Here is a 13882-nt window from a genome sequence, read left to right on the forward strand (position 1 = left end):
ATAAGACATGTGATTTGAACACACCAATGTCCATGTTTAGCTATGAGCAGCAGCAGTTTCTATAAAATCTGTCCCTTCTGTCCTGTCAGCGAGCTTTTGCAATGCACTGATCCAGAGCCTGGAGTCCGACCCTCTAACCAAAATAGCTTGGAGGGCAGCAAAGCCACTGCTGATGGGGAAAATCCTCTTCACTCCGGATTCTCCTGCTGCACGCAGGATCCTGAAGAACGTAAGTTTCCACCTGGTCTTGTCCCTTCTACCTTGGACCACCCAGAAGGATGAGAGAGAGGGAGAAAGAAGGGGAGAGAGGAGAGGGAGGGGGGGTGGAGAGAGACTGTGCCCTCCTGGTAGTGAGGCTCCTGTTTGTTTTTGCTAAGTAGACTCTTGAGTTTCTCCCCCATCATCAAAATGCTTTGCACTAGCACCCCCTGCCTAGGCCCTCCCCTCTCTACCCAGACTCCTATGAGGTTTTCTTTCCCAGCACGTGCATTATATCCCTAATGGGAGGGTTCTCGGAATCCTGCTGCCTGAAATAAATACAGGGAGGGTGGCAGGAAGAGCATCGGCTCACAGGGAGTCCCAATCTAGCTTTAGTTACATTCTGAAGTAATAACATGATCAATATTACATGTACCTCTGAGACACTAAAACATTAGATTCTGTCAATCTGGGAGGCTGGGAAATCGCAGATTGTTCTGGAAAATGTCAGTAGACTGAGAAAATTAAGACACAGCCTAGAAAAGTGTTTCCTAAACATTGAGGGTTTCTGACACAGCAGGAAAGGCATATCTAAAGGTTCTCTCTCATTTTCCTCTCCGGCCTTTGTCCATCTGTGTCTGATTTTAGGCCAACTCAACATTTGAAGAGCTGGAGCGCCTTAGGAAGTTGGTCAAAGCCTGGGAAGAAGTGGGGCCCCAGGTCTGGTACTTCTTTGAGGAGAGCACCCAGATGGCCATGATCCGAGTAAGGACGGTGGGGGCAGAGGGAGGGGCCAGGAAAGTGCCACTAGTTTCCTTTTCCCAGTAAAAGGCTAATCACGACTGGCATTAGATCAAAATATAGCAAGCAGGGCCCAAAGGCACTAGTTCCAGAAGCTGTCACCCAGTGGAGTCACTGACTTTGGATGGGAAATCCGTTTCTTCATTTCTGGGGAAATGAAAAGCCTGCTACAAGGCCAGGGGCTTCCTGAAGTTTCTTGCTTCTATGAATTCACTTGTGGGCCTCAGGTTACAAGAGGGGTCTCCTCAAGGAGCTGCCACCTCTGTAATTGCAAAAGTGGTTCTAATTTCCAGCTTTGCAAAGCCAGAAGACAAGGGTTCAATATTGCAGGGATAATTAAAAGAGAATAAAAAGATTCCTAAGAAAAAGAAAGTTTCCTGGGTACCACTTCCCCCGCCCCTCTCCCCCACCTCGACATGCGCATCCTCCCTCTATTAGAGAGATTGCATGTGTGTGTGTGTGTGGGGGGGGGAATGAGATCTAGATAGGTACACCTATAATAGAGGAAAACCCACGAGATTTTTAGCGTGCCCCAGAATCTCTATCTCTATTTATTAAAAATTGGAAATGACCCAAGAACAAGACCAAAGATCCTGTGGAACTTTCTAGATGTTGTGACCACTTTGCTTCTTCCCAAGGACACCCTGGCGCACCCAACAGTAAAAGGCTTTTTGAATAAGCAGTTTGGTGAAGAAGGTGTCACTGTCGAAGCTGTGCTGAACTTCCTTCACAAGGGTGCTCCAGACAGCCAGGCTGACGATGTGGCCAACTTCAACTGGAGAGACATATTTAACGTCACGGATCGTGCCCTGCGCATGGCTAATCAGTACCTGGAGGTAAGAAACAGCAAGCCACCAAAGGGCTGCACTTGGCCCCTTGAAGACAGCCCTGTGGATGGGCCAGAGATCTCTCAGCAAGTCACGTGGTCTTGGGTTTCAGCTCTCATTTTCCCCACTGAAGCAATAAGAATTCCCACAGCCCCCAAACAGAGATGGGTCCTGTTCTCTAACAGCTTATCTACTCTTAAAAGCAGTTCCCCCTTCCCATCTTCTGTCTCCTAACAACTCCTCCCTGGCTCCTCCTTCATGGCAGCCCCTGAAGTGTCTGAGTCTGTCCTCAACCTTCTCCTGTTGGTCATTGCTTCGGTGACCGGCGTTGGCCACTGTCTACCAAACCTCAAGTCTGAGGGCCCACTGCTTGCTGGACCCTCCACCTCTGGGTTCTTCAGGCACGTCAGACTCCACAGGTCCAACACCAAATTTGTCTTCTATTCTGATTACCGTCCTTGGCATTTTTCCAAATTCTCAAGCTAGAGATTTTAGTGCCTCTCTCAATTATCATTCTTCTTCCCCTTCCACACCACAGCTATCACTTATCAAGTGTTACCTTGTGCCAAGCCCTGGTTAAGTGCTTTTACATATGTAAACCAAAATTAACTATAGGTTGTAATAAAAAAATTTTTTTAAGCATTTGTTTGGACAAAAAGAGTTGCATCCCAGGATACACAAATGAGGTAGCAATCTAAATTGTGTTACACACAGAAAAAGGGGAGGCTTTTTTTTCCAGCAAAAGTTCCCACCCAAGTTCCTAGTTAGGTCCCTTTTATGTAAATGAGGTATTGAAATCTGTACACTTCTGATTGGACCAAAATACATAGTCCTGATTGGTCAGCACTATTTGTTCTGATTGGACAGGGCAGGTCTTTGTTCACTAGTAGAAAGCTGAAACCAGGAACTCCCTCACCTATAATAGTTGACTCAGCCTGCTTAGCAAGCAGGGCACAGTATGGGAAGTCAAGAGTTCAATCTGAGGTTCTTCCCTGTGTAGAGAGTATGTGAGAAGGCCCTGTCAGTAAATGACTGCCAGGATCTTATTATTTATAAAATCTGGGCCCTCAGTTGACCATAGGGAATCCACCTCAGCAGATAATTTCCTCCTCAGGCATTCTTATCAAGCGAATCTTTCTTTTTGGGTCCACACATTAGCTCATGTAATCCTCACAACAACTCCTTCAAGTGTACACTATCATTGTCCCCACTTTACAGATGTAGAAGCTGAGGTTTAAAGAGGTTAAAGAAGGTCCCATGCCACAGCTGTTAGACAGGGCCCTGCTCTTCTGACCTTTTTACTGTCTCTATCACATCTAGTCTCCAGGGACAATTCTGCACCCAATTCCAATGCATGGGGATTTTTTTCTACACCACCAAGCAATTCTCCAATACCAGCTGGGTGTCCTATGCTTCAGTGCACTTCTGACACTGTCTACCTGAAGACTGCATCACACCCCATGGATTCAGAGCTTAGTCCCATATTATGGCCCCACAAATTCAAACACCGATCACAAATCTAGGTTATCCAACTGGCTATGAATCGGAAGTTTCCATGATCCCCTTCATGGGTTCGATTAATTTGCTAAAGCAGCTCACAGAACTCAGATAAACAACTTACTTACTGGGTTACTGGGTTATTACTAGGATACAACTCAGGGACAGCCAGATGGAAGAGAGGCATAGGGCAAGACATGTGGGAAGGGGTGTGTTCACCAACCTGGAGGCTCCTGGAACCACATCCTTTTGGATTAAGGTTGCAAATCCATCCATCTGGAGGCTTCATTACATAGGCATGATTGACTAAAGCACGGGGCTTTGGTGACTGATTCAATCTCCAACGCCTCTCCCCTCCCAGGAGTGGGGATGGCAGGCAGGGGATGGTGGTACTGAGATTTCCAACCCTCTTATCATCTGGTTTTCCTGGCAACCAGCCCCCTTTCTTAGGTGCTTTCCTAAAGTCACCATTAACATAACAAAGACAGCTTTCTTCTGCTCAACTCAGAGGAAAGTTCTAAGGGCTTCAGGAGCTCTGTGCAGGGGACAGGGATGAAAGCCAAATACATATTTCTCATTACAAATCAGTGTCATGCTCAGCTTTGTCTACTCTGTCTCGTAAATGTCAACTCTGCCTCTTACCTTCCTGGTTCCCTTGAGGCCCAGAGGCTTTGTCTTCTGCCCACCAGCCTGTTCTAACTGCTGGACTCCGGGGTCCAATCTCTTTTGACTCAGGCATTTGTCCTCAGTGACACCAGATCTACATTCCAAGCACACATCTGGCAGCATCATTTTCATGTTAAAATCTTGGTGACTCAGTCCCTGAAGAGCACAAGTCCTTCCAAACTCACCCCGCCCACCTTCCCAGCCACGGCTCACTCCCTGGCTTCCGCTCTGCTCTGGTCCTTTCTCCACCCTCCCCATACCCCAACCTCTCCTGATTGCCACCTTTGCAAATGCTGTTTGTCTGCCTGTTTACTAGGGTCTTTTTGCTTAAAAAAAAAAAAAAAAAAGAGAGAAACAGGGATCAAGACTTTATAGACTGATATAATTTGGAAGCTCAGGGCATCTAGGAATTGACGCCACCATGAGGCCCTCCTGTCCTTCCATCTCACCTTGCAGCTTGTCTCCAACCTCTCAGTCTCGGCCAGGTCCTCTTCCGTTAGTGACACATTACAAGTCAGTGGCTTACGGCCCTCTGTGGTCATCTTCACACCAAAAATTCTGCAGGAAGTGGGAGTAGCTTTCCCAGAATGTAAGTATTACTGCTTTGCAGTTCTCTGATTGACCTGGCTGCTCTACCTGTCCTTCGGGGCGTGGAGGGAGTGAGGACTGTGTACTGTGGTGGGGGTCTGGGTCAAATGCCCATCAGGAGAAAGGGAAGCAGAGTTAGCTTCATCTGCATCTCACGGACTGGGCAGGATTGCTGTAAAGTGGGGAAGGGTACTTCCTTGAAAGAAGAACCATAAGGCAGAAAAGCCTGAAATGACTTTTCCTTCCCCATCTGTTTAGCTCCCATTTGTTCATTCTTTGGGACTCAGCCCTCAAATGTCACTTCTGCTTCCACATAGGTTTAGCCATTCACTCCTCTCTGTTTCCCTGGCCTTCTCTTCACACTTCTCTTAGACCCTTTCTATATCAGATTTGAATTACCTGCTACCATGTCCATTTCTGGCTGAATGACAAGACTGGAATTAGCTAGGGTCAGTGAGCACATCCTAGGTATTTCTGAATTCTTGGCCTCAAATTCCCAGGGAACCTCTCCAGCCAAGGGACTGTCGCACCTGCCAAAGGGCCAGGTCAGGGCCAGGTCTGAGCCTCGTGTCAACTGAAACCACTAGAAGGTAGTAGATGCTCTGGGCAATAGGAGAGGGAATTAAGGTGAGGGCCCCCAAGAGCAGGCCCCCTCCCCCAGACTCCTGCTTCCTGACAGTAACTAAATAGTGAGGAAAAGCCCAGCTTTATCTGCTTTTGAGGACTCCCTGCTGCCCTGGTACCACCAGAATTTCCCCAGACTGGGACCTTCCCTCTCGAACCATGGAAGGGGCAGCAGAGGCTCCCTGGGTGGCCTTTCAGAATAGGCCAGTGTGACAGCAATAGCACCAAACTTTAGGTTACTAAGTGATTCCCAACTTGTCCAAAAGCAAGAATGACCTTGAGCGCCTTTTACAAAACAGATTCCTGAATATCTACTCAGGTCAACAGACCCAGAATTCCAGGGATGAGGCCTGGGAATTTGTATATTCACACACCTATTAGATTGGTGGGAACTTCAAATCGCCTTGTGTAATTACTCAGTTGACATCACCATCCTCTCACAGTTCCTCTACCAACTAAGTCTCTGTGCCTGGCTGTGCCTACCACCATCTACCACTGTGATTACAATATAGACAGAACTCTCGGAGGGAGAATGGATAGAAGAGAGGGGTTCTATTCCTTTATTCTCTCAGAATGGAGTTCAGGGTTTTTTACAACGTTTTGGTGAGGTACTATCAGTAATAAATATATCACAAATAGGATTTTTTTTCTATTTGTCACCATTAAATGTCTGGATTTTAAACAGATTCTTGGACTAGGGGTTCATATCCATCAGCTCACTCAACTTCAGATCCCAAGTAGCTTTTCCAGAACTGCTACCTTCACTGCGAAGCTCCATGAGATTTCCCAGTTCAAACTGGGCTTCTTTGGCATTTTGGCTTTTCTAACAAAGACATCATGGAGCACAGAAATAGATTGGCAAGCCTTCTCTGTGTCTTTTCTGGTGCTATCTAAAGCCAGTTTACTGACCACTTCTTTCCAGTCATGTGTCTGCATCTCTCAGGTCATGATTTCCATTGTCATCTTCTGTATTTGGCTGACCTGTTGATACAGAGCGTAGAAGATCCTCCAAATCCGACTGTTGTGTTTTTAGTAAAAGCAGCACAGAATAGACAAAGCAAATAGGATTTGGATAGTCTTGACGTCAACATGGGCTTCAGTCATGGTCTGCCATTTTTTGGCCACAAAGCACATTTCGTCACGGGTGAGATCCATGCCGTGGAAGTTAGGCAGGTTTTCCCCTGAACATCCTCAGTAATTAGCTTGAATTTTCTAAATGCAACTTCATCATTCTGCAGATCAGCTAGGCTCCCTTCAAAAACACAACCTTTGAGACCATGAGATGTCATTTTGTTACCTTGCATCCTCGTGACCAGTGTTTTTCAATATTTCTTACATTGAACATAGCTGGTGCTTTCCTATCACACCAGTCTTACTTAGGAAATGGATCAGCTATTTTCTTCTTGGCTCCCTTTTAACACCTTCATTAGGCTCTTGTTCTTGCCGACTGCCATGGTGCTGCTCAGAGAGCCAAAAGGGGCAGTGATGAAGAATATTTCTCGCCTTGTCTGATTTGACATAAAGGTCTCGTTTTCTTGAAGCATTATTTTTTCTGGGTAGCTTGTGCTTAATGTAGAACCAGACACCCAACAGAAACTTTAAGAATCCAGCCTCTGGTGCCAGTGTGCCTGGGTTTAAATCCCTGCTAGTTGTGCCTCAGTTTCCCCATCTATAAAATAGGGATATTAGTAGTTCTTACCTAGTAGGCGTGTTATGAGAATCGAATTAATTCATGCCAAGCACCTAGAACAGTTCCTGGCATATAATAAACACTTAGTAAATATTATCTTTTAAACAAAATACAAACAAACAAAAAAATACTGCTTAGGAGGAGAAAAGTGGCAATGGTGAAATCAGGTCCAACCACTAAACCCCCCCCCCTTCTTCCTCCAGGAATTACAAAGCCCCTAATTACGCCCAGTCTCCACCACCAACACTTCCCGAGGGCTTCATACTCCCATTAGCCTGCCGAAGAGCTCCTAGGCAGAGGCCAGGCGGCCACAGGTCAGTGGCCTCCCCAGGGGTCCCTAAGAGGGGTTTTGATGGTGCAGAAGCTCGGCAGGTGATTATGAAGAGGTTTCTGATCTTCTGCCTGTGGGGAGATGGGGGAGGAAAGCCAGGAGGAGGGAAGGGCCTGAAAGGAGAAGGCAGGAGGGGGACATGCGCAGTGAGGGAGAAACCGATCATTGTGATTGGTCCTGGGTTTTCCGGCTGTTGTTCTTGTGTTTGGGGAACTCCAGAGGAGCCATGGAGACCCCAGCTCCCATTCACAGGGTCTGTCTGGGACAGGGTGGCAAGGACAGGGTGTACCTTCCCAGACTGTTTACAGTTTGGCTGAGGCTTTCCTTGTCAGTAATGCGACTGGTACTAAAGCGCTGTGAGAACTTCCTGGGCCAGCCTCCAAGCTTACTCCCCAAAAAGAAAAAAAAAATCCCTTAAGAGAAATTAAGCAAAAACCAATTTTTAAAATGAGAATGATATCAATCTAGGTCAGTGGGCACTCAGGTATGACATCGAACAATAGAACCAAACTAAGAGCAAAGACCTTTAAGCCTTTTATTGTTATGGGGAAGGGAGGGATCCAGTGGGTTTTTCTCTTTAACTAATAGAAAGGCTAAATCCCCTTCCTTTCTGCTTGAGGTGAGAGGTCTTGGCTACTGAACTTTCCACTGAGTGGCCTGGAGCCACCTCGCTCCTGGGGAGCAAGCACATGATGTTAGGCTACAGCTTATGGACGACTCTCACCCATCCAGCGAGGGCCTGGACCTCTGCCTCATATGAGCTGTGTCACTCTAAAAAAGTCACTTACCTTCTAAGGTTTAACCGTCTTACCTATACGTCTGGAGAGTAACACAGCGAACCTTATAGGCTTGTTGCTGACAAAATGAGAGATGTGTGCAGAGCACTCAGAATACCAGTGGCGTTGGTCACTTAGGCACAAGTGTGAATTCTCTGCCTTTGAGTTCCTCGTTCATTAGGTGGGGTGGGGTGGGGGCGATAGTGCCTTCTCAGGTAGCTGTGAGGATGAAATGGGAGAGGGCTGGGTGCATAGCAGAAACTTTCGATGCGTGGCAGCTCTTGCTGTGAGCCACATGAATGTCTACCCCTGAACCACAGACCAAGTAAGGAATGTACCTTTTTCTCAGATTCCAAACTCGGTGTAAACATTACCCAGGGACTGTGAAGCTATTCTTCATATTAACCTTAGTGAATTGGCTTAGAATCAGGAATGTCAGGCTGTTCCTGCAGAGCCAGCAGGATGGCCCTGGGCACATCCTGGCACCTCTGTGGAGATGGCCCAGCGGCTCCGGGACTTTTCTTGTTCTCAGTTGGGGGTTTCTATGACCTCATTCATCCTATAACCATATTTTGTCTTCCCCATGATGCTCTGCCCTCAGCGAGGTGGGGGGGGGTGGTAACAACAAATTAATGGAAGGCAGACTTCCCGGGCAGCAGGTATGCACCAGGACCAGGGGAAGGGATGATGATGTGGAGAGATGCATTTATACAGACCTTCTGGTCACACTGTGTGCCACATCTCAGGGGACCGAGGGTAAGTGAGTCTTCATTTTAGGTCAGCATCTTAGACTAGAATGTTTCTACCTTTATGCTCGTAATTTATGTGTCTTATTCACATATTTTTTCTTCTGGAGAAAAGCACAGTTAGAGAAATTAGTAATTTATTCCCCTGATTACCCTTTAGTTAAAACAAACATATACATTGAGGAACAAGTATGAAAGACACAGAGTTGAGGACTGGGGGTGGGGGGGGAATGGGAGGGAGGGGGGAGACCGGGGGGGAAAAAATTACTTAAGTAATAAATAAATTTAAAAAAAAAAAAAAAAACATATACAGCCCTCCCCTTTGATTTCTTTGTTTAGGGAATGGTCAGGCCTGGCACAGATGAAACACTATTTATAGAGTTCAGAGCGTATTTTAATTTCATAGTATATTCGAATTTCAGATCTCAAATGTCACATCAGGAAGCTGAATTCAGCCCCACTTTAACATGAAAATACCTCTAAGCAGTGTGTAAAACTGTACTTCAGCCAGTTCCAACTGCCTGTCCCTAAACCTTGAAAAAAGTGTGTCTTCGTTAATTGCCTTTTCCTCTGCTGTCAACACAGCCGCTACAGGTGCGTAGCTCTTTCTGTCTGCACAGTGGCGACCTTGTGGATGGATTGGCACGTGAGGCTTTGCTGGACTGCCTTTCCTCTGTGCCTCGCACGCTGTTGGCCACAAGCCACCACCACCCAACCAGATGGTGCTCGGGGGTGAATTTTTCAAGCTAACCTAAGAAAAACACAATTAGGAAGATTAAACTACCGATCATCTAACAGAATTTAGATACAAATATGTAGATGTTTGCAGAATATCTGTCCTATTGCTTTCTTCTGTTGATTCATTAGCTCCCAAATGTGCATCGGGAGGCTGGGGTGAGGTTGCAGGAGAGGAGGGTACAGACGTCTATACCATGAGGGCAGTACTATTTCACGAGTCACAAACTGGATCATAAGCAACTGGCTCATGGGCAGCGACCTCACTTCACGCTTCATCGGTCTCTCAGAAACAGAACCGAGATGACCAAGGAGAACACAGGCTGGGGGTGGCCTGCACTCATGGGTGGAGGCAAGGGGCTTGCACTTGAGTCTGGGGCACTTTTACATGTCATCTTATACACAGCTCTTAACTACCTGCCTGGCAGGCATGACGACTGTCATTTTATAGAATTGAAAAAATGGCATTCCTGGCATGCCGCAGCAGAGAGCGGGAATGCGGAATTCCGATCCAGACCTGCCTGACTCCGAAAAGGATGTTCTTTGTCCTATATAATGAGGGGCACACAAGTGAGGGCTCAGTAAGAATTGTTTGGGTAAATTATGTAATGAGTCAGATGAAGGCACCAATTATTTTATAGTATTGAGGATAACAGGCACTATTCTGAGTGGGGCTTTTCTGCTTGAAAATACCTAGGTTTATGGTAGAAAACCAAAAAGATTTGAGCTCATTCCATCATTCATATATTTGCATCTATTGAACTGACCCACACAGAATAAACATCTGAATAAACACGACCCACCCAGAGTCCCAAAAGCTCACATTCTATGGGGAGAGAGAAGCATGTGATTAGATAATGTCATGGCAGTGGAATCTCAGAGAATGGCCAGAACAATAATTCAGTCTGATGGGGTAGGAGCAGGTTGCACAACTCCAAACTCGAAATGTCACAGATCCTTCAAGGATTGCCAATTCTTCCTCCCAGTTATCTCTGAAGTCCCTCCTTCCCTTCTGCATGCATGGCATCTGTTTACAGAGGCCTGGGCCATCTGTGTTAGCTGGTCTGGGGCCTCCAGTCTCTCACTCCTTCCATCAAGTTCCCACATTGCCTCCAGTGAGATCCTTCTGAAACCCTAGCCATGCCATGGTGTGCCTTCCTAAAGCTCCTTGGTGCCCCCTTATTGCCATAATGGTGAAGCCCACTGTGCCCTGGCCCCCTCATGACTCTTCCACATTATATAGAATGGACAGCACACTGAGTGGCTGACCCCACAGTGTCTCAATGCCCACACCCCCCTTCAGGACCCAGCTCCTGTATTTCAGGGCTTCTATGTCCTGAAACCATATTCCCTCCTTTGTATCCTTCCCCACACCCATAAACCCGAATCCCTTAAGGCTCCATATTGTCTTATTTTTCTTAATCCTCACCCAAGGATATGTTTATTGATTTTAGAGCCAGAGAGAGGGTATGAGAAAGTAAGAGAGAGAGCAAGAGAACATCGATTGGTTGCTTCCCCTACATGCCCTGACCACAGATTGAACTCACAACCTAGCTATGCACCCTGACCAGGGATCGAACCTGCAACCTTTTGGTGTACAGGACAATGTTCCAACCAACTGAACCACTTGGCCAGGTCTTATTTATCTTTTTATTTCCCAATTTACCTCAGCGGAGCTGCCATGGCATAAAGTAGACATTCATTAATGCCAAATTAAAACTGAAAATACATTTAAAGCTGAGCCCTAAATTTTTAATTTGCTGGCTAAGCAAGGCAGAAAGACAATCTCGGGTAGAAGGAAGACCATTAGCAAAGTATAGAGGAAGAACCTGCAACACAAGTTCAAGAGAAGCAAATAGTCTGGGTAGGGGTGTGGCTGTGCATCAGGGGCGTGGTGGGCATGGGGAGCAGCAGCAGTGTCCAGAGACAGGACTAGAAAGGTCAGCTGGCCTGGCCTTGTTACAGAACAGACACACAGGGGCCCGGACTCCAGAGGATGGTATACTAATATCATTCGGACCACCTACCGGGCTCCATTGTCCACCACCAATTGGAAAGACGGCTCTCAATGCCAGAGATTTGTGAAAAGAAAAGGAAATGTTTATTTAATGCTATACAGACTTAAAGTAGTGACCTAATGTCTTCACTAAAATAGCAAAGTCCTTTAGGACACCCACAGATGCACACAGTCTTTCCTTCTCCCTCTGCCCTAATTCAGGGTACCGTAACTCAGGGAAAGAGCACATGTCCATGTTTCCAGGCTGCTGGCACCATCAGCTGTGTCGCTGTCCAGGCAGGATCTCTAATTAATCCAAAGCCAGTGGCACCTTCTCATGGTCCACTGGCAAGAGTTCTTTGTTCCCATTTTCCAGGCAAAGTTTCTCCTGCTTCCCAGGCCACGTGACCAAAGGGAGCACCCCAAAGCCTCAAGGGCTTCTTCTACCAAAGCTGTAGGGGTCTGCACTCTGGCTAAGCCTCGTGGTTCTCCCCTCTTCCACCAGAGCCAAGAGGGGGTCCTCACTCTGCCAAAAGCACGTGGCTCTCTCTTTTTCTTCTCACCTTTTTTCCTTCTCACCCTGTGGGGGTCCCCACTCTGGCTAAGCTATGTGGTACTTCTCCTAATGGCTGCCGTGTCTGGGTTTAAATCTCCGTGCCAATTTTCCTCTGTACCCCCATTCCTGACTCCTCCTAAAATCAGTTACACCTGCCAGCATTCCTGTATTATTCCAAATTTACTGGGCTGCCATCGTGAGTCTGGGCAAGTATGGTCCCCTGTCCTGGAGCCAATCTTCTCCAAGCTCCCATGCAGGCACTGTAACTCCGGGGACCTGCCCCCCAGTTACATCCTTGGGGGAGTGACTTCCATCCCCCTGGCTCCAAGCCTGGCCACAGCTCTTTAACATATTTAAGTGACCTGCCAAAGGCTGTAGATAAGTTAAATGACCATGCCATGGATTAGCTGCAAGGCTGTGGCTGTACAAAACAGCCCTGCATGTTTCTGCTCCATGTGTCCCTTCCCCCAACTCACACCTGTGGGGGGAAGGGGTGAGGACATCTTATATGTCTCTCCAATATTCCTATACACCTTGAGTTCTGGACCTCATTCTAAATCCCTTTTGGGGGGCCCCCCTCTTGGCTATACCTTGTATCAGTCTGTAGGCAGCTTCATCCTATAGGGGATAGGACATCGTCTCCAGCACTTATTACCTGGCTCTGTGAGTTTGGGCCACAGCAGTGTCTCACTGCCTGAGAAACGAGGGTGACACTGAGGCTGCAGTTCGGTGGTGCTCCCCAAGGTGGCTGAACCAGAATACGCTCAGACTGGTCAGGGACCAGCTCTATGGACCACTCAATATTTTAAACATGGTAATACCCCTGCAGTTGTCAACCAGGTTATTGGTCATTTTCCCTGGGACCCAACTAAATAGCAAGCATTACCTAGTAGCTTTGCCCCAGTGTGAGGCTTCCTGCTCCAACGCGGCCTTTTTATTTGCTCCACTATTGTATTTATTTGTTTTAGAAACAGGCATTTTTTGACAGCGGTGCATTTCCTGTCCCTTTGTTTTCCAGTCACGGTGCATTTCCTCACTCTTTGTGGTTGACCCGTTTCAGAGGTCTGTTCACCAGCCCAATGTGTTAGATGAAATTTGTTGCACTGCCTTGGACTCTATCTCACCATCCCAACCAAGCACACAGCCCAAAGCTATGTTAGCCAGTGACATTTTCCATGTGGTGTGAGATGAATCTTAAGGGTAACAGTCTAGATCTGCCAGGAAATTTATTCTGGGATGTCTGCCCACACCCACTGGCATTTTTCAAAAGGAACCCCAGGTGTCTACATTAACACCAGCAGGACCACTTTGGGCCTCCACTGGCAACCATCAGCCGCTTTGTGGTCAGTCTGAGTTGGAAATTAAAGGTGTAAGAGGCAGGATAATAGAGCCAACGTCTCTAAGTGGGGGTGCAGTGCCTCCCTTATCCCTGAGAACTGGCTCCCCGCCCCAAGTCCTCGGTGTGTTAGGGGTGTGCGAAATATGTCAGTGCAGGGTTCCCGTCCCCTTTGCCTATCAAGTTCAAACAAAAGGTTTTATTTCTGTTCTTCCACTGGACAGTGTTTCCCACTTAATAAATAATTTAATTTATCTATTACTTAATGTGTTTGAGTTGGAGCCGGAGAGGTCAAGGCCGAAGAAGGGAGCCTGCTGCTACTGCAGCTTCTCCTCCCGAGGTGGTGTTTGATTTAGCTGTGTAAACAGATGACTGCACTCTGCAGAGGTCTCCAGCACAGCTGCCTGCCCTGGAGAGAGCTCCGGCCTCTTCCGCCAGGATGAACTCTGCTTCCTGGGGACTTTCAGCAAAACAGCCGAATCATAGGGCTTGTGTGGACATCAAAGAGTGGTGGC

At 47.2% G+C, this 13882-nt stretch overlaps 1 protein-coding gene across 6 annotated transcripts in view; it reads left to right on the forward strand.

The window, feature by feature from the left end:
* The window catches only part of ABCA4 (ATP binding cassette subfamily A member 4), a 129681-nt gene that overhangs the window by 42559 nt on the left and 73240 nt on the right, over positions 1–13882 (forward strand). For all 6 annotated transcript variants that reach the window (XM_037162045.2, XM_053668243.1, XM_053668244.1 and 3 more), the window contains 3 exons: positions 90–229; positions 847–963; positions 1638–1835. In XM_037162045.2, coding sequence (XP_037017940.2) covers positions 90–229; positions 847–963; positions 1638–1835 — 455 coding nt within the window. The remainder of the gene's footprint in view (positions 1–89; positions 230–846; positions 964–1637; positions 1836–13882) is intronic.

The sequence above is a fragment of the Artibeus jamaicensis genome, unplaced genomic scaffold, assembly GCF_021234435.1.
Source record: "Artibeus jamaicensis isolate MK-2021 breed Jamaican fruit bat unplaced genomic scaffold, CSHL_Jam_final contig_482, whole genome shotgun sequence".
NCBI lineage: Eukaryota > Metazoa > Chordata > Mammalia > Chiroptera > Phyllostomidae > Artibeus > Artibeus jamaicensis.